This window comes from Pituophis catenifer, unplaced genomic scaffold (assembly GCF_029215685.1).
Source record: "Pituophis catenifer annectens isolate HBS135680 unplaced genomic scaffold, rPitCat1.0.hap2 SCAF_2, whole genome shotgun sequence".
Taxonomy (NCBI): Eukaryota; Metazoa; Chordata; class Lepidosauria; order Squamata; family Colubridae; genus Pituophis; species Pituophis catenifer.
In genome coordinates, this window is record NW_027256882.1 from 73,801,676 (window position 1) to 73,823,398 (window position 21,723).

At 37.2% G+C, this 21,723-nt stretch overlaps 1 protein-coding gene across 2 annotated transcripts in view; it reads left to right on the plus strand.

The window, feature by feature from the left end:
• ERC2 (ELKS/RAB6-interacting/CAST family member 2) overlaps positions 1-21,723 on the plus strand; it is a 439,008-nt gene that overhangs the window by 212,321 nt on the left and 204,964 nt on the right. For both annotated transcript variants that reach the window (XM_070933636.1, XM_070933637.1), the window contains exon 6: positions 9,156-9,323. In XM_070933636.1, the coding sequence (XP_070789737.1) occupies positions 9,156-9,323 (168 nt within the window). The remainder of the gene's footprint in view (positions 1-9,155; positions 9,324-21,723) is intronic.

Consider the following 21,723-nt stretch of genomic DNA (forward strand, 5'->3'; position numbering starts at 1 on the left):
ATACCTCCAAAGTCAAAATAAATAACAGTGGGGACAGAGGACACCCCTGCCTTGTTCCTTTCTCAATTTTAAAAGCCTCTGTTAAACCTCCATTAACTATGATCTGTGCTGTTTGCTGCTGGTATATCGCTCTAATTGATTGTGTAAAATATTCCCCAAAGTGCATTTTCTCTATTATTTTGAACAAAAATTGCCAGTTCAAACGATCAAATGCCTTCTCTGCATCCAAAAATATAAACGCTGCAGGGACTTGATTATTTTTTTCCAAATATTCCAGTAAGTTTACAATTTGTCTAACATTATATCTCATTTGTCTCCCTTTTATGAACCCTGATTGATTATTATGAATTATTTGTTGCATAACTGGCATTAATCTATTAGCTAATATTTTAGCAAAAATCTTATAATCAGTATTCAGAAGTGAAATTGGCCTGAAATTCTCCGGTTTAATGGAATTTTGGTCCTCCTTTGGAATTAGTGAAACAAAGGCTGTTTTCCAAGAAGGTGGTACTCCTCCTCCTACTTGTATTTTATTAAATAAAATTTTTAGTGGTTCTAACATTTCAGATTGTAAATGTTTATAATAAACAGCTGTTAGACCATCTGTTCCCGGGGCCTTACCTATTTTTAATTGTTTAATTGCCCCAGCAATTTCCTCAGAAGTTATTGGCTGATTCAATCTCTCTCTCTGTTCTAGCGTTAATTCAGGAATCTCCATCTTTAAATATCTATCAATATCAGCATCTTGAATTGCATCTTTAGCATATAATTTTGTATAAAACTCCAAAAAAGCCTTTTTTATTAAATTCTGTTGATAAATCTCTTTACCTCTAAATTCTATCTTGTCTATAAGACGTGATTTCTGTTTTTTCCTCATCGTGTAAGCCAACCATCTCCCAGGTTTATTAGCATTACAAAATGTGTTATGTCTGGCATATTGTATACTGGTTGCTACTTGCCCAGCCATTAACATATTAAATTGCTCTCTTAAAATATTAATCATATCTTTTGCCTTTTTATCTCCCGGGTTAATTACAAGCAATTGTTCTTTCTTTTTAATTTCCTCCTCTATCTCTTTCCGTCTATTTTGTTGTTTTAATCTATATTTATTATTCAAAAAAATTAATGTTCCTCTCATATATGCCTATTAATGGACTCTTGATGTATGGTGCTTGGTGATTGTGAAACTGAGTCATTGTTGTCTAACTGCCATTTTTGGCTGTTTCCTTTCTTAAACCTCATCCAGTGTGCAAGGAAAAAAACAGGACTTTTTGCTTGGTTGATAACTTTACAAAACATCTTTTCCCATCCTTTGCTTATGATTACAGGTGATGAGGGAGTAAAGAAGAGTCAAGAAGGTATATGAATAAACAAGTCAGGGAAGCCCAAGTTTAGTTTTATCAATGAGATCATGCCCATTTTTGTTCTATAGATATAATTTAATAGGAGGAAAACACTGGGAGTATCATCTTTCTGAATAGCCGTGTTTACTATTCTTTCTCAGTTTCTTTTAGCAGAAAAGGAAGTTTAGAGATTTCTTGAGTCAATCACCTTAGATGTATCTAAGAAGAGGGAAGGAAAGGTTCGGTGGCTTGTTGGAATATTTGGTTCCTGTAGTTCTGGTACGATGTCCAATGAATAGCAATAGTAATAGCACTTAGACTTATATACTGCTTCACAGGGCTTTACAGCTCTTTCTAAACAGTTTACAGAGTCAGCATATTGCCCCCAACAATCTGGGTCCTCATTTTACTGACCTCGGAAGGATGGAAGGCTGGTCAACCTTGAGCCAGTGACATTCGAACTGCAGAAGTAGCCTGCAATACTGCATTCTAACCACTGCACCACCACAGCTCATTAGCTGAGTAGCCATTGGCTGCTTGTACATGATATCAGTATTGCAGTACTGTGAAGTATTGCAGCACCATGAATTGGGATAGCAGAAACAGTGGGCAATCAAATCAAAACTCTGAAACAAGCTGGGGTCTCTTGGGTCATGTACAAGGCTAAACAAGATGAACAAATTTGATCAACCAGTTAGTACATCAGCTACTTTTTAGGTGTGAGGCTTTGTAGCCTATTTTGCCTTTTTCCAGTTCTCAGTGATTTATGGGGATTACTGTAGCTTCTTACACTTTCACTTTTGAAGGTTGGAGATTAGGAGTTGGACAGACAAGGGAACCAGTTTGGAAATTCTCCTGCATATGGGAGTATAGTAATAAAATAAAAGCCTTTGAAAGCATACAGTATGTGGCTTCTCTTTTAGATAAGCGGACATCACAACATAGGCCTCAACTCAGTCAAATGACAATATAGATTATTGTTAACTGACTCAGAATGACTCTATTTTTATTGCTTAGAGAATTGACTTGGTAAGGGGGACCACACTAAACTGAAAAATAGGGTAGTTTCCAAGATATAAAGATTTGTGAAATTATACGTAAATAGTAATAATTGCATAAAGATGCAACATGAAACTGCATCTACATAGTTAACTGTAGGGTGTCTGTTCTTTTTCATAATCAACACGTTTTACAGTCTGAGGTGCGAGCACTTGCTCCAACATGCTCTGAAAACTAAATCTACTCAGATATATGTTTGGATGTTGCAAATGATGGACTAAAAATTGTATTGAGTAAGGCTCATGGAAAATTCAAGACTTCAGTTCCAACTGTTTGCTGACCTTGCTTCCAGCAGTGCCTTCATGTAGGGTTGGAATCGATCCTTCATGTTAAAGTCCTACAGTATATTATAATATCTGTGTGACATCTGTATGCTTAACTAACCTGTAACACTGGGAGCCCGATGGTTTTTTTGCCCCAAATGTGTTGATTTCTGGCAGCCAAGCAATTAGCGTCAGTATGGAATTGAGGTTAGTGACTTGAGAATGGATCTCAAAGAGTCACTTCCAGCCAATCCATCATTCCAGCCAACCCAATATATTTTCCAGGACTGTTGTGGAAATAAAATAAGGAGAGATTCTCACGAATGGCATTTTCATCTTTAAAAAAAAAAAGAAAAGAAAGAAAATTAAGCATATTAATCTGAAAAAATTAAAATGGACGCTATAAGACACTATAAGATGCTAGCTGCCAACTTCTACATTATTTACTATACACACAATGAAAATCAAGATAAATTTGTGCCATGTGTTAATTCCCAGTTTATGGGATTTTAGAGCAGAGATTCATTTGCAGGTCTGTCTTGGTGCCATGTGAAACCTAAGAGCAATTTGACTCATCAGCTCCAAAACTGTTTCCTGAGTGCCCTTTCCTTCCGTCTCTTTGTGGAGTGCATCTGAATGATCTGACAGCCTCTTTCATGATGATAGAATAGCAAAACACGGGTCCCAGGCAGTAGAATTTGCCTGAGGGTGAGACTGCATTAAGTCCACCATCAACCCCTTTAAGATAAGTTTTATCTTTAGCTGAAAAGTAAAGCTATTCAGATATTTTATAACTGGGGCAAAGTTCACTAGGGACAATAGAATCTTATACCACCAGAGTGCCCCAGAGTAAGATCAGGTTTCCCCAAAACAGCTGGTAAAATTAGACTTAACATTATAGATGTAGGCAAATATTGGATGGTCATCAAACAGAAAAGTCAGTGAAGGGATAGAATCACTGCTCTGCTAGCATAACTTCTTAGATTTATGCATTACGGCATGTACAGGTCCTACCTTTGGCCAATGAAAGTACAGTAGTTTGGTTCTTGGCGTGATATTACTAGTTTGATGGGGTGGAGATGGGGCAATCGCTTGTGTAGCTACAATGTGCTAATAATACTGTACATTAAGAGAGGGGCAGTTTTGGGATCAATCAACTAGCATTAGAACACAGGATGAAAACAAGCAGCATATAATTTGATTTGTTAAGTCGGATATGAAAAATCTTAGAAAAAAATATTCCCTACAACAATATGAAACTTAATATGAGGTTAAACATCAGATAATAATTGAGGAAAGATAATTAGTTTTCTTTCTAGGGCAATGTTTGTGTGTATGTGCACACACACACACACACACACACACGGGTGCAAAGTATATCAATCTCTGGGGTGATCCCATTCCAGAGTGGAGACACTGTAATACTGTACAGTAAGCACGTTTTCTGGGTTCTGACATTGTTGGACTGATGGGATCAACGCTTTATGATCAGAACTGACAGACAGAAACTATTGTAGAGATGTGGTCCATCAGAGAGGCAGAATCTACATCAAATGGGCCTTTGAAGGTAATAACTACCACCTTGAATTGTAACCAATGCAGTTTGCAAAGCCGTGGAGTCACATAAGATGCTATCAAGATGCTCCCAAAACCATTTGCATTGCTGTGTCCTGGACCAAGGTTGCTTCTGTAGGGTCTTCAAGGGCTGCCTTGTGTCCAACACATTCCAGGTCTGGTCATGACAGCGTATCATGAAAGTGAGGTCATCCTTTAAAATTTTGCACAGACATAGCAAGCATTCTAAAAAATTCAGTTCTTATGCAGAACTTTTATCTTGCTCAAAGATGTGAATCAATATTTTTTTTTTAAAGAAAGTGTAAATCCAGCAATATCTATGTATATATATATATTTAGTTTGAAATGGATTAGCAGTATTTACATCTGCAGCCCATCCCATCCTTGTATGCTAAAAGTAAATGAACTGGCATTTAGTAAATATAACTCCAAATAAAGGGTCTTAAGGAATCTTAAAAAAAAAAGAAAAAAGAATGGAAGTATTTAAAATTTGTGTTTTATTTGCACTCTATATAATTGATTGATTATTTTAAAATTTGGTTCTGAATACTGTAAATTTATAACTATCATTTCATTGTGAAATAATACAGATTTACAAATGACCTACTTCCTTTTCGCTGTTGTTAAAAATACAAATGACATCTATAATTTTGTAGCAAGTATTTTAAAAAGTGAGGTAAGTTCAGTGAAGTAAAACTGGTGTTGGAATGTTTATTAAGAAAAATGTCTAAGTATTAATACATGTTATTGATTCAGTGGTGAAATGTAAAATTTGTTACTACCGGTTCTGTGGGCATTGCTTGGGGGGTGGGTGGGTAATGTGACTGGGTGGGCATGCCCAACTTTTTTTTTTACTTTATAAAAGCATTTTTTACAACTTATTCGCCCAAATAGGTTGTAAATAATGCTTTTAAAAGTAAAAAAAAGGCTCTGACGATCACAGCTGTGGTGCACGATCGTTGGAGCCTTTTTTAATCTTTTAAAAGCAGGAAGTAATGACACCCAGGTGGGTGGGTGGAGCCTCGCACCACCATCGCTACCGGTTCTCCGAACCACCTGCCACAATCGCTATTGGATTGACCGATCTGGTCCGAACCGGGAGCATTTCACCCCTGTATTGATTCCATATTAGCCCATTTGTAGCTGAAAATGAATTCAGCATTAGATTCTGGTGATGAATTTCTTGTTTAAAATTCTTTAATCTTAATCCTTAATCCTGCATATGACCACAATGTAAAATTGAGTATGATGTTATTAATTTAGGTTCCATTTAAACAATTCTCAAAGCAGTCTATAATGCATTTTTCCCCACATTTAATTAATCGGATTTCCTATTGCGTGCTTCAGGTTAGTCGCACTTGGAGAATGCATATATGGTCATGAAGTGTCTCCATGCAAGCATAGACATGCAAGCATAATCAAAATTTAATCTGGTCTGAAAGGTTCTTAATCTTTAGGAGTTGCTTAGGGAAGGGGTAGTTATCATTGTCAAGAGAAATGAATGTGGGTTCAAAAAGACTCTAGTCACAAAATTTTCTACACTTAACTTTCCAGATTCTTATCATTTACTACTTAACTGTTAATTTAAGAGAGATTTTGAAAGCTTGTAGTTTTCTAGAAGGTCAATAAATGATATTTTTTTCCATCCATCTACTAGCCCAAATCTTTTAGATTAGCCTGAATTTAAATTGAATTTCTAATGCACCCCTATTCTATAATCACACTTAAAACTTTCCCCATACCTCTCTTTAATTTTTGAGGTTGAGCTGTGCTGTAATCTTTAGTACCAAAAGTGTAATAGTTTTCATTCAATTTGTCAACTTGCCCTCCCTGTTGAAGAATGGGTAGATTTTTTCTTCTTTTTATGGTTAGCATCTTATTAAAGCTCCCTCTTTTTTACAAAGTGAAAATGTCATTTTCAGCTGTTCTTTAGTTTTTAAGTTTCCTTCATCAGTGAAGAATTAAAAAAAATGATGTAATGCTTGTTTAGCATATAATTGATTTCCCTCCTGGAGATGGCTGGATACAGTTCAGGCAAAAAAGGGTTTGGTTGCTGGGAAAACCATTCTCTCTCCTGCTCTTTCTCTCCTCCACTTCTCCTTCTCACCCACCCCCCAGTTGCACAGAGTTGCATGAGAAATTATAGGCTGAGAGAATAACTAGCATTCCACGTCTCATTTGTACATGGAAATATATGTCTGCACACGCTAGACCACACACAAGAGTCTGCATATAGGCTAACTGTTCCCTAGTGATACTGTTTTACTTGTTGCTTCATATCTTTGTGGCAGAACTACTCTTAGTTTTATATTGCTTTAGGAAAGCAACTGTGTAACAGGTCTTCGGTTCCTTTACATCTGGAAAATTAAGTAAGTAAAGGTTGGGCCAATTGTAGAGGTACATAAACTAGGAAATGGAATTCAAGTCCAGTTTATGTTGCATTTAGGGAAAAACCGAGTTAAAAAATAGCCTTTTCACCAGTAGTGGGTTCCATTTACCTTCGCTACCAGTTTGGAACCGGTAGCTTAGCTCGCACGCGGCACTTCTGCGCATGCGCAGAGTGTCCATGATGACATCTGGGAGGGTGGGCGGAGCCTCCCATTACCGGTTTGCCTGAACCGGGGTGAACCAGTAGAAACCCACCACTGCTTTTCACCTTACTATCTTCTTGAAAAAAAGTAATGCAAGGAAAAGTAATAAATAAAAATATAATATAAGAGTTGAGTGCAACAATGGTAATGCAATAGCGTAATAGTGAATTTATCAAAGAATAGTAGTTTTAAACATTGGTGCAGATATCAAGATTAGATCTCACATTTTAAAAATATGGACAGTTCAATGCCTCCATTTATTTATTTATTTATTTATTTATTTATTTATTTATTTATTTATTCGATTTATATGCCGCCCTTTTCCAGAGACTCAGGGCGGCTTACAATGCATTAAGCAATAGCCTTCATACTTTTGTATATACCTGCTTAGTAGGGCTTTCGGCCCCCCAAGCGGTGTTCTTTTTTATACTGTCAGCTTATTGCCCCCACAATCTGGGTCCTCATTTTACCTACCTCGAAAGGATGGAAGGCTGAGTCAAGCTTGAGCCTGGTGAGATTTGAACTTGCAGTAATTGCAGGCCGCTGGCAGCTAAATACTACTTTAACAGCACTTAGTCCACTGCACCACCAAGCTCCTTAACAGGAATGTCAAACTTCATTAGACATCCATTCATTTTTAAACCAACCATTATAATTAAAAATATTTGTTTATAAAAATAAAATCTATTGAGTTCTTTATTGAGCTGATTATTCTTGATGAGATTTACAACAGGTTGTAAGTAGCCTGAAAGTACTTGAGAACAGCAGATGGGAAGACACATTGCATTAAGACCACGTGTGCCTTACTTTTGAGTTAACAAGTTGTGTAATGCCAAACATTGTGGTTAGTTGATTTATCTCATGGCTTACTATAATGTGTAAACCAAGACATAAGCCAGTACAATTTATTCAAATCATGAGTAAAGCAAAGCATAATCCATATGGTATGTGAACCCAGCCCATCGTTGTTAGGCTTAAAGGAAGATTGGGGGTGGGGAGGGGACTTAATGAATGAAAAAAAAATCCACTCTGAAGTATTTTTATGTTTTAGAGCTTAAGTCAGTTAAACCTCAAAAATGTTTCAAAATGTATTTACTCAATTTTTTAATTTTCTTTTTTCCAATGATGGCATACTTCAAAAAGGATATAAGTGACTAATTTAGAATAGTTTATCTTCAATTTTAAGAGGAAAAATATCAATTAAAGGCTTGCAATAGCTTTGAAAATATTTGGCTAGTCATTTTCAGTGGCAATGTGTTCATGTTTTTAATTTATTGAGGAATACATTTTATCTTTCCTCTTGCATTCTCACCTGTTTGTTTCATGGTCATCCAAATGTCAATTTCATTTGTTTGTTTAATAAAAGGATTTTTAATCATTGATAGTATTTTTATGTCTTCTAAAGTCAATATTTTGGGCTTTCTTTTCCTGTTATAACAAAAATGAAGAAATAATTCTTACTCACAAGGAAGGCTGATGGTGTCCTTGTCAGGGATCTTTAATAATAAAATGTCTAAATTCCATTCAACTCAGCATATAACTTTTCCCTTGAGTACAGAGATGAACTCAGCCATTGCAGGAACAGGAAGGAACATGCATCTTGAGATCAAATAGATCATCCTAATTGGTCCCAAATTGATTTGCAAAAATAGATTTGCAAATATGTTCCCCCCCACCATAGTTTAGCATTACAAAACTCAGTACAAAAAAAAATAGAATAAATCAGTTTTATTCACAGACTTTTCTCTCTGTACAACATGCTGTTCCCAAATGAAGAAGATATAATTAATATAAATAGAATTACTGGTCTGCTTTTTTATGCCATAGAAGCACTGACTTGGTTATTAAAGCATTTAACCAAGTATATGAAATTCATCTTACGCAGTTATTATTTAGTAAAATATGACATGGTTGTAATTCAAATGATCCTTTAACATTGTACATTATTTCATGATGGTTACAATAAATACAGATAAATGATCACATTGAGTTCAAAACAGGACTTTTAAAAAATGTCAATAGAGTTTTGATCCTATTGTCTCTAGGTTTATATACCAGATAATACAGGATTACAGAGTACTTTGTTTCTCCATATCAACCGAAAAATTTCATTTTTGGAATGCTTAGAAAATGGTATTTCTCCAAGTTTTTGCAAAAATATCTTACTGGTTGTTTTTCCAGTTTGAAAATCTACAACTAATAGCTATCGCTGTTGCTTTCTGTGTGTTGTAAAATTATTAGATATGTAAAATATGTTCAATGGCTTTACTGTTGTGATATTTTGTGATTATTCTATGTATTTATATCTTCATGTTTTATTATAGGTTGATGCCTTGAGATTACGTTTAGAAGAAAAAGAAAGTTTTCTTAATAAAAAAACCAAACAACTGCAAGACCTCACAGAAGAAAAAGGAACTCTGGCTGGAGAAATTCGAGATATGAAGGACATGTTAGAAGTTAAAGAAAGAAAAATTAATGTTTTACAGAAAAAGGTAGGTATTATGAGAAGGACCATTATAATTGGACAATCAGTAGAAATATGCAAGGCTGATCAGAAAAGAATATGGATTTAAATTCAAGTGAAATTTCAGACCCCCTTTCATCAATGTTAGTTATGAAGAGCCAAGAGACATCTGAGGATTATTACTAGAGAATATTCACACCAACAGTCTTTAGTCTCTCAGGCTTCCCCATTTTCATTGACTTGAAAATATCAAGAAAGATAAGTTGCTATGGGTTTGCTCAGACTGAGAAACGGGGACGGAATACTGAAGATCTATAGCACAACACAACATAAACAATGAACAATTTAATATTTGTGTATAGTCATACAAATATTTGATCAGAAAATGACTGGGGAAGGTGGTAGATAATGGATTTTTTTTCCTAACATGCTTACTTCCTATTTTTATAATCCCTTCTTGGCTACATAATCTAGTTAAAAATCAATGGGCAAGTATACCTGCTAGTAAAAAGCAAATGATTATATATGTGTAGGATATATTGTTTTGTTTGGGTTATATGTGATTTGGGTTCTTCTCACTTAAAAGAATTGAATGGTATGATGAAGTATACGTTTTGCTCAGTTAATTAGATGTTATACTTGAATATCAATTTCTAATGAATAAATACAGATTGAAATCAAATTTGTCTTGAAAATAATTCCATGTAAATTCATATATGTGTTTTATAGTTTGTACTGGTAATACCTAATATTTGGATTATATGTTTTAGGGTGAGATTAACACTAGGTTTTTAGAATAGATTTCATAATGGTAAGTACAAACTAATTCATGTTTTCACTTGCAAGATCAAATAATTTTTTCTAAGTGTAAAGGTAAATAGTGCTATAAGGATTAAAGGATTCAGACCAGTTATTTCTGTTTAAATGCCTGGGTTACGGCTGTAGTTTTCTCTGTGGCCTTGAGGACTGCATGATTTATTTCCAACAGATGGTGTGATAAATTCATTCACAGATGATTTATCTGAAGAAAGTTTTAACTGAAACACTATCCTCTTTCCCTTCCAATTGTTTGAGTAAATTCATATCATTACACCATAAAGAAAAAGTTCACTGTTTATTTTCCTTGGGTCTGGTGTGCAGCCTCCAAGTTATGCATTGGGTTTTCCATTTAAACTGTCTTTTTAAAAATGGTCTTCTTATTAAGTTTATAAGCGTAGACTGATTGTAGAACATACTTTCCTTTTTAAAAGGCCTTTTCTACTTACTTACTTCCAGAGGGCTATCTTACCTTTTCTCCAGGACCAAGTAAATTACTTCCTCTTGGTCATTTCATGAAATGGCATAGAAGTTTCCCTGTCTATTTAATTCTGAATCCAAATGCTTATACATAGATCTCTGGGGCTTACTATATAACAATAGCAATAGTACTTAGACTTGTATACCACTTCATAGTGCTTTTACAGCCCTCTCTAAGTGGTTTACAGAGTCAGCCTATTGCCTCGAACAATCTGGGTCCTCATTTTACCCACCTCGGAAGGATGGAAGGCTGAGTCAACCTTGAGCCGGTGAGATCTGAACTGCCGAACTGCAGCTAGCAATGAGCTGAAGTAACCTGCAGTGCTGCATTCTAACCACTGCGCCACCTCGGCTTTTAATTATATCATTATTTATATTATATCATTTTGGGAAGATTCTTAAAATGCTTTCTTGTTTTAACCTTTACCCAGTTCCTGATGCACTTACACTCTAGTGATCTTTTTTTTAAAAGAAATCTTTTGACCTAAATAAGAGGTTCCTAAGCTTTTTGCCATCACCCCTCCCTTCAGTGTAATTTTAATGCACCCACATCACCTAAAAATCCAAACACCAGAATGAACACATATGAAGATTGAAAACAATACAGGGAAATTTTGGGAGAGGTGGGTTTAGTATAACAACGTATAACTAAAAGGTTCTTCGCACCCCCCCCTGAACTCTGTCTGCACCTCCCCAAGGGAAGTACACTTCACAGTTTGGGAATCCTACCCTAAACAATAGAACAACTGTGGAACATATAGTGATCCTGGAAAAACATGAGTCTGCTTTAAGTAGTTGAAGAGAGATGCTATATTTATTCTTCTGTGAGTTGTGAAATACATTTTGTCTTTAATCTGAAGCACTGCACAATTAGAGCAGATGTTCCCAACTTCAGTCCTTAAGGAAATAGATATAACATAAAGTGGTTCCTGAGGGTTTTACTCTGCTAGTCGTAGCCGCCTTTGGTATGTGTGTATGTGCCAGTGTGGGATTCAATTTTTTTTTACTACCGGTTCTGTGGGTGTGACATGGCTTGGTGGGTGTGGCTTGGTGGGTGTGGCAGGGGAAGGATACTGTAAAATCTCCATTCCCTCCCCACTCCAGGGGAAGGTTACTGCAAAATCCCTATTTCCTCCTGATCAGTTGGGACTCAGGAGGCAGAGAATAGATGGGGGCAGGGCCAGTCAGAGGTGGTATTTACCAATTTTCCGAACTACTCAAAGTTTCCGCTACCGGTTCTCCAGAACTGATCAGAACCTGCTGAATACCATCTCTGGTGTGTGCTCATGTCTGTTTCTGTTAACCATTGAGCCAGCACTGTCCAAAGACAATTCCATGGTCATGTAGCTAGCATGACATCACACCACAATGCAGAGCTTACGGTAGGGGTGTCAAACTCATGTCGTCACACAGCAGCACGTGATGTATTGGGACTTTTTCCCCCTTTGCTAAAATGGGCATGGGCGTGGCCAGTGCATTCAGCCTGCGGGCCAGGAGTTTGACAGCCTTGGCTTATGGCATGGTGGCTCATGGCTTAATAGACAATGGAGAAGGTCTATGTTCTGGAGGTTCGAGTTTTACCACTGCGTAATGAAGTGAACTCCCATTATTTGCCCCTGCTCCTGGCAATTTAACAGTTCGAAAGCATGTAAAACTGCAACTATATATATATATATATAGCAGGGGTGAAATGCTCCTGGTTTGGACTGGATCACCCGATCTGGTAGCGATGGCAGTGGGTAGTTCGGAGAACCGGTAGCAAAAATCCCTGTGCCTCCCCCGCCATGCCCAGCTGAGCCACGTGATCATCAGAGGCTGTTTTTTTTTTACTTTTAAAAGCATTTTTTCAACAACCTGTTCGGCTGAAAAAATGCTTTTAAAAGTAAAAAAAAATGGCTGAGTTGCCAGATCATCAGAGGCTTTTAAAAGCATTTTTTTCTGCAACCTCTTTGGCTGAAGAGGTTGTAGAGAAAAAAAAATGCTTTTAAAAGCCTCTGATGATCCCAGCTGAGTTGCCTGATCATCAGAAGCTTTTAAAAGCATTTTTTTCCCTACAACCACTTTGGCAGAAGAGGTTGTAGAAAAAAATGCTTTTAAAAGCCTCTGAAGATCCCAGCTGAGTTGCCAGATCGTCGGAGGCTTTTAAAAGAATTTTTTTCTGCAACCTCTTCGGCGGAAGAAGTTGTAGGAAAAAAAAATGCTTTTAAAAGCCTCTAATGATCCCAGCTGAGTTGCCTGATCGTCAGAGGCTTTTAAAAGCATTTTTTTTCTACAACCACTTTGGCCAAAGAGGTTGTGGAAAAAATGCTTTTAAAAGTAAAAAAAAAAGAGTTGACCATGCCCACTCAGTCACATTACCCCCCCAAGCCACGCCCACAGAACCGGTAGTAACAAATTTTACATTTTACCACTGATATATAGGCACCACTTTGGCGGGAAAGTAATAGATACAACCTAAGTATAACATTACCCCACACAATCCTGCTGGATTTGGCTAACGATCCATTCTGTCCTGGATCAGAATGAGATGCATCTTACACCAGCATTTTGTTTCTTGTAGTAGACCACCAGCTGCCCCTGGGGTGCTTGCAAAGAAGTTGAAGACATAATCTTCTCCCACTATTATTTCCCTGCAACTAATATTTGGAAGAATGCTAGCCCAACCTACTAAATCATTGAGACAAATAGCCCATGTTACATTTATTTATTTATTTATTTATTTATTTATTTATTTATTTATTTATTTATTTATTTATTTATTTATTTATTTATGAAATTTATATGCCACCCTATCTCCAGCTGGACTCAGGGCGGCTCACAACAGTTAAGAAACATCTAATAAAAAGTTAAAAAATTAAATCCAAATCTCATAATTTAACAGTTAAAAGTAAAATTAAGACTAACAAGTTAAAATTAAATTAGAATTAAAACCCCATCAGTCCAGGCCGGCCAAATGAAACAGCCACGTTTTCAGGTCATGGCGCAGAGGTCGGGGGCCACCCAGAGCTTCAGAGGCAGTTGATTCCAAAGGGTAGGCGTGCCCACAGAGAAAGCCTTCCCCCTGGGGGTCGCCAGTCGACACTGTCTGGCCGACAGCACCCTGAGGAGGCCCTCTCTGTGAGAACGCACCGAGTGATGGGAAGCTGTTGCTGGCTGCAGATGGTCCCCCAAATATCCCGGGCCTAAGCCATGTAGGGCCTTATAGGTAATCACCAGCACCTTGAATCTACATGGGTATGTATGAAGTTATCCAGTTAAGCTATCTAGGTTAGTGGCTGTATCAAACCAGGGAAAGAGACACTAAATTGGCAGAAAGCAGTAGCGGGTTCAATTTACCTTCACTACTGGTTCGGAACTGTGAGTGCGCATGCGTGTGCAAGCTCACTTTGCTCGCATGTGGTGCTTCTGCGCATGCGCAGAACCTTTTGTGCATGCGCGGAGTGTCCGTGATGACATCCGGGTGGGTGGGCGGTAGAAACTCACCACTGCCAGAAAGTATTGATTCCTTAGTTCTGTTGCTCCTTAAGATTCACTTAATCAGTGTGGAGGGCAGAGCTAAGAATGGTTGTGCTTCGAAATAAGATTTCCCTCCCAGTTTGTGAAATTCCAAGATTATACCCAAACTATATGAAAATGTTTTATTATTGTTTTATGGGGAGATTTTTTTTTTAAATTGATGGCACTTTGTTCTTTGGTCTGAGAAGGATGCTGTAATTTACTTTGTGAAAGGAGCTGCTCAGGCCAAGGTCACCACAATGGAGACTTCAGGTGGGTCCTAATACCCATTACATTTGAATAGGATGCTATACTTTAGTGTTGCTAAGACTACATGACTCAAATCCATGCCTCTAGCATACAAATCACATTTATATGGTAAGATTACTCATCTGACACATGCTGATTCTGTAAGGCCATTCATTGTTTGTTCCAAAAATGATAATAGCTTACCTTAATAGCCTTGACATCAGTCATTTTACAGAGGACCATAGGTTCCTCTGTAAACTATAGGACACCCTTGGATATGTGCATAAGAGAAAGCTGCTCAGGAATAATTTGCTATAGCTTGTTCTAAATCTTGAGATATGACAGATTTACTCCCTGGTTTTTGGGAAACTCTCCAAGCAGTCACTGGAGATTGACTAGATCCAAAGGGAATTGAGACAGGTCATCTTAATTGATATAACCTCCATAAGGAGGGATGACTACAAGCTTCTGGGTGACAGAAAGAATGTATGTGTTTCACAAAGGGCTAACAGAATACCCTCAGCCCTCAAGGATAAGTATGTGTCAGGCTAGATATTAGTTGCCAGCCTGCATTATCTGTTTGTCATAGTAGCCATGAAATTCTGAGCAATTCCTGAGCCAACTCCCAAAAGGAAGAAGGTTAAAACCTTAAAGGATTGTAAGTTTAAGGGGCTCAACAAGCTTGAAGACATCAGGAAGAGCCACATTAATATAATAAATATTATTTTATAATTTTATAAATATTAATGTTAAAGTGCTGTTTTAATATTTCTTAGTACAACTTTGAGCAATATAATTCCACAATGAATCATGTTACTTTATGGTTATTAGAAAATTTGACAGCACTTCCAAAGAATGCACCTAAATGCAAGATCATGTCAGCGTTTTAGGATTATTACAACTGGGCTTTGTTTCTGGGGTCCCAGCATATCTGATGATTTATTCAGTTCTTGATTTGATTTATTTGTAATCTATTTACTTTCGTAGGGCATGTTGAAATCAAGATGTATACAGATGGGTATTTCTGAAAGTAGAAAATATGCTACTGAAGTTTTACTGAAATTATTACAGTTGGGGAAAAAGCTGTAGGCAGATTTTAGGAAAGGAAGTGATAATAAAAGAGGATTAAAATAATACTTCACCTACAAATCTTTCCATATAAAATTAATATAGTTTTCATGTTTAATGGTGAAGGCATATAATTTACTAAGTACACTACAATTTACAAGCCAATCAAAGTTAGCAACAGGTATCCTACAATGTAATGTAATTGGTATGCGCAGACTGAATTTGTTTGTAGTGTCCTGCTCAGATTAAGGGTATGTGGTGTGTGGACCAGATATCAGAGTTTCCAGGTATTGTGAAGTTGTTAATCATATTCTTAAGCTGGGTTAAGCTGCTGAACATCGTAAAGCAAAGTTAACTTAGGTACGCAGATTGTTGAGCAATTTTCACTACTAGCAAAAGCTGCGGTGGGGGTAGTAGGAGATGTTAGAAAATATAAGAAACTCTGGGAATCATGCAAGACTTCTCTTTTGTAAAATAATTAGGAGACATTAGAATTAGAATAATACAATATAATCTGTTCAGATAGCCTTCTGAATAGCCTTCATATTACAAGGCAATATGGATGTGCCTTGAGACGGTACATCTCAAAACCTTGAAGCAATAAGAAGAGAAACTAATACTGTGGTAGTTCCTTTTAATATTCCTAAATATGATTCAAACGCTTAATCAGATTGAAACCAAGTCCAAGAAGAAGAAAAATAACTTTCACTACTTTGACTCCCTTATTTTCTCTTTAAACTGTCTGCCCCAGAGCAGCTTTAATAATCTTGTAAAAATGTCTAATTGGCTTGAGGCGAGTTCTTTTCGTGTCTTTCTGGTGTGAGAACTACTCAGAAAAGAAAAACAGTTTGAAACATATTTTTAAAACATATTTGATTATATAAATTGGTGCTTAGAAGGTCTGAAAATGGATTAGTCAGGTTTTTCTGCCCTCCCCGCCCCCGCCTGTAAGTGCAGGTCACCTGTTAAGAATAAATACTTTCACTTACAGAATGTAGATTGTGATAGTCTTATACATTTGGCCTCAGTAAGTAGCATCTGGAGATCGCTTTGTTTCAAATGCATGGTTCAGCACTTAATGTTTAAACATGGAAAACAAATACAGATAGTCCTTGGCTTATGAAAGTAGATGACCATGTGTACCCTGTGTGTACTGTACATGTAGTAGATGTTGCTAGATATGTAGTATGTAGTCTATTGTAAGAAAAGAAAGTGAAATCACTGTGTGTTGAATGGAAGAAAAGAAAGTAAAATCACTGTCTGTTAAATGGAAGTGAGAACAGGCTATGTCAGGAGAAACTAAAAATAACTTGAAAGCAGTGGATTTCTTAAGAAGTACAAATGGTAAAACAAGAAGATAGAGTGTCAAGAATGAATGAGTACTGAAGGAATATGGGTTTTACAGGGGTGTCAAACTGCAGATGCATCACGTGCAGGCCACACCCACCCCAGCTCTGCAAATGAGAAAAATGTCATGTGATGGCAATGTGACGCAGTGAGTTTGACACCCGTGAAATACAACAAGTGAGTGACTAATATGAAAGTGGTATACTGAAGTGGCTTCGTCATAGTGAGAAAATGAAAACGCAATTGCAAAAAAAAATATTTCAGTAAGAAGGGGAGAGATGGAGAAAACTGAATTTGAATGGAATTGGTGAAATTTAGAGAAAGGAGATGAAATTTAAGAAATAAAAGGCAATATATGAAGTGGTGTATGGTCATAGTAGGTGTAAAGATGCTTTGCAAGCCTAGAATTTTATGGATAAGAGCAATGAGTTGGAATAATCTAGATTTGGCTATATTTTCTTTCCTTTCTTCTTTTACAACTGTAATTTATTTTGCATACTATCTCTTGCTCTGTTTTTTTGGATTACATTGCTTACCTCCAAAGCTAGCTAAGTATATATAGTGTGTCTCTGTGCTTGAAGTCATAAAAATGGCCTCTTTCAGTGCTGCTAGGACCTCTGGCATCACGTAACAAGGGAGTTCTGTTATGGCAGATCACAGAAGCCAGGAAGGTCAAGTGTCAAGTACATGTGTAATAAACTTCTGAATCTCCAGGAATCTGATCAAATCATCTGATTGCACAAACTGAAATGAAGCTATGCAAACATGACAAGAGGAAAAGGCAGGCATCCTTGACTAATCCTGAATTTGTGACTCAGATTCAGTTTTACTACAAGGTCACAGTATTGTGGTTCATGATCACAGACCCAAAAATATTGGCAGTAAACTTTACTCCTTCCTTGAACTGCATTTCTTTGAGTTTCTGGGAGTGTTCAGCCAAATTATTGCACCTTGCTCAACAAAGTATACCAATGATATAGTTCAGAGATTAATTGTTTGCAGGATTTGTGTCCCGTCCCCCCAACGTTCTTTAGGAAAGAAAAGCATATATCTCAATTATTTTTATAAGAAGAGTCAGGAAAATTGTGTTTCTGTTTTTAATAATGGAATAACGTTTAACATCTTTGTTAGCTTATTTTCTCAATGCAATGTATCCATTAACAAATACATACGAAGCATAAGCTGGTATGAATCAGCGCTGATCCATTCAAATTGGATCTTCAACTTTCACAGATGGTGTGATTCAGAGATTGTGATTCAAGATACAGGGAAAAACTGATTCAAGCAAAGCAGCTTTGCAATTTTATTGAAGAAACAATTGGCCAGAGACTAAAATGCGGATGAAATACAGTGGCTCCTCTTCTTCCTCTTCCTTCTTTGTGATATTTTTGTATGCATATTTTAAGGCAGAGATAGTGGAGCTAAAGAAACTACAGAGTTGCAGGCTCCAAATTGTCCAACAAAGAGTAGTGAAAATATTCTTGGCATAATGGAAAAGGGTGCACCTCCATCTTAAAAATATAAAACTTTCAAAAATAGCTTGAAGGTTTATCTGGAGTGACCAGCTGGCGTGATACTAGAGAATGATACTATGATCACTTTTTTGGAGTGGTGTAGTATTTATGAGGTGAAAGTTGCCAGAGCTAATTGGCAAGTTCAGTCCTTCCTAGAAACGCTTCCTATCATTGATAGGTAGAGCACATTTGGAAAGTTGCCCTTGTGTTGGTGTCATGGTTGTAGCTAGTTACCAAAGGCAAAAGAATCAGGTTAGCCCAATGTGCCACACTCATAGAAAGAAGCTAGTAAAGAGAAAGCATTTTTAGTCCTTTGGATGATGACTCTTTCGCACAATTATGATGTCATTCACTTGTTCATAGTAATTGTTCAGGAAGTTTAACCTACTAGCACTGATAGACAGTGTGATTAAAAGAGGTGATTGCAATTCACTGACTATATTGCCTGCAGGTAGGGTAGAAAATACTTTTTTTTAACTATAAGATAGGTAGAGTATATTTATCCTATACTCTAGAACAGGAGTGTCAAACTGGATTTCTTCGAGGACCAGATCAGCATTGTAATTCTCCTCTGCGGGCCGGTGGGAAAGGGCGGGGACAGCATGGGGGAGACAGGATGGCTGCCTCCTGCAGCACCCTGCCAGCCAAAACGGGGCGAGGGGGGTCCGTGTGCAGCCCCCACACCTTGTTTTCACCCTCCATGGCCTCCTGCAGCACTCTGCTGGACAAAATGGGCCGTGCGCAGCCCGTTTTTAGGCCGTTTTCAGCCCCATTTTTGGGCCATTTTCAGGGCTGTCTTTGGCCATGCAGGAAGCCATGGAAGGTGAAAATGAGGCACGGGGAGGCACATGCAACCCGTTTTAGCCACCAAAGGCATGCGGGCCAGTCCTTTGTTATTTCCAGGCCGACCCCATGGACCGGATTTAAGTACTCCATGGACCAGATCCAGGCTGCAGGCTTGAGTTTGACACCCCTGCTCTAGAATATTCCTTGATTTTCTGTTGGGCTCCAGTTTTGCAAACTAAAATGGTTCTTCTTGTGTCAGATTAAGCAATACTGATATCCCTCATAAATTAGTTATTTCAACTTTCTAGCTAAAGGTAAACCAAAAGTAACCAAAGTTTGAAATTATCCTTCCCTTCTAATTTTTGTCTATATTACACAATCTTTCAATCTAGTACCTTAATATTGAAAATTATGTCCTATAAGCAAATAACAATAGCTTTCACCCAATAATGTTTCCTTAGAACCTTCCTCCCTTCCTTCCTCCCTTCCTCCCTCTCTTCCAATTATTTTGCCCTTGGGATGAAGAAATTGTTGTATAGGATTAATAGAATAATATACTTTGGTTTATGAGATAGGGATTTAAATCCTGGCTCAATTCCAAGCTTCAGTATGGAGTATTTTTTCAGCCTGACTTGTCACATGGGAAGGTTAGAGAGAGAGAGAGAGAGAAAAAAAGGGGGTTAATTTAGCACATGGCTCCAAAGAAGGAAAAATTAAAGTGCAATGTAAATGGCATTTTATCAGGTCAAAATGCACTGTTGTATACATTGCCTCTTATTCTCAGTGCAATGTAAATGATTGTTAATCTTTTAGCAGCATGGAGTAGAGTGTGCTTATTATTTTCACTGTTTATAATTATAGTTTTTACTATTGAATTTTCCTCCCACTGGAAAATTTTTATAATGGAAGTATATCTGGAGATAATAATGTCAGCATTTAGTTATACTGTATCTGCTATTAAAAAACACTATTTTGATTTTTTTATTAGGTCCTTGTTTAGTTGACACATTTGAATGTACTATCTTGAAGTAGGGTTAAATAACACTGAATTTAAGTCCTGCAGAGCAGGCTTAGTATGGAAACTGTATTAATTTCCTGTCTCACAAGTTTCTTTTGAGAAGTGATTTAGAATGAATGAAGATAAATATGCATCCTTGTTCAACCAGATTTTTCTTGATAAAGTTCCTTCTTGCTTTGTCTTTATTCAGGTTGATTGTCTTTGACCTCACAGTTTGGCAAAATGCAGGAATAGAAAAAAAAGGAAGGAGAAAATATTGAGAGCAGTTGAGTAACTTTCTTATTGTCAAGAGGGCTGCCCTAGAAAGGAATTTTCTACCCAAGTCGCACCTCACACGCCAAAGTTAAGGTTTCCTTTAGTGGCTGTGATTGTAAATTTCTGATTTGGTTTAGCTGGCTTGCTTTTATTTAGTAAGGAAGCTTCTGAAATGTATTTCTGAATGAACTCTGCTCTTTCCCTTCTGGAAGGAAATTCAGGTAGGTTGGCATCTTTTATTAGAATTGTGTGGCTGATTGGTTGATTAGGTGCCCTCATAATAACATCAGTACTGGTTTTCACTTACCTTTGCTACCGGTTCGGGACTGTGAGTGTGTGTGTGCATGCGCTTGCTTTGCTCGCACGTGGCACTTCTTTGCATACGCAGAACCTTTTGCACATACGCAGAGCATCCGTGATGACGTCCGGGTGGGTGGGCGGCGCCTCCCGCCACCATCGCTACTGGTTCTCCTGAACCAGGGCGAACCAGTAGAAACCCACCACTGAATAGCATGCATTAATGAAAGAGTACACATTTTTGGAGTATCTGTTTATTCATTCCCTTGTTGAAAAAAGATGACTTTACAGATGACTTCATCTAGTTTTGTACTCCTCGTGATCCAACATGAACGTATCTGGCAAATTATAAGTATATTGAATAAGGAACATCCTATTGACATGCTGATTAGGTTTCTGAGATGGCTTATTATTTGGAATGTTCAGAGTGATATGGTTCACGTTCCTTTTGAAATGCAACTGTCATTCATTCATAAATAATGCTCAAAATTTAGGGTAATAATTCATATCTTAAATTTAGAAAACTGGTGATAGTATTCTTCTTAGGGCAAAATTGATCATTCTCAGTAAAAAATAATTTAGACAAAATAAAGCAAAGCTTGTATGTGTTTGTGCATAGGTTTCAGTTGAACTACAGTAAGGAGATGGGATATTTCTACTTCCGATGCAAAAAGATTTAGTCAGCTCTTCCCAAAGTAAGGTTAGAACATAGTTATTCTTTGGATTTCACTGAAATTTTAATTTTGTAATGTAGTTTTCAGTTAAAGTCCCTCAAATAACTGGACTCTTTGTCCTGTAAGTCTTTATAGATCATAACTAGCACCTTGGATTGCACCTGGGCGTTTGCTAGGAACCCATACAGTTTGTTAAAGAAGAGAGTCATAAGGCACACTGAGGTAAACCCATCAGTACCACTGCATGTGCAACTGCATTCTCAACTAGTTAAAGCCTCCCAATAGTCTTCAAGTGATACCCATGAAGAACACCATGCAGATCCATGTGGACTCATGTTTGTTGATATAACATTGTATCCATTTTTATCTCTTTCAGATGAAATCTAAAATAGTCAAAGCACCCAGAGGGCTCTCTTTTCATAGAACCTC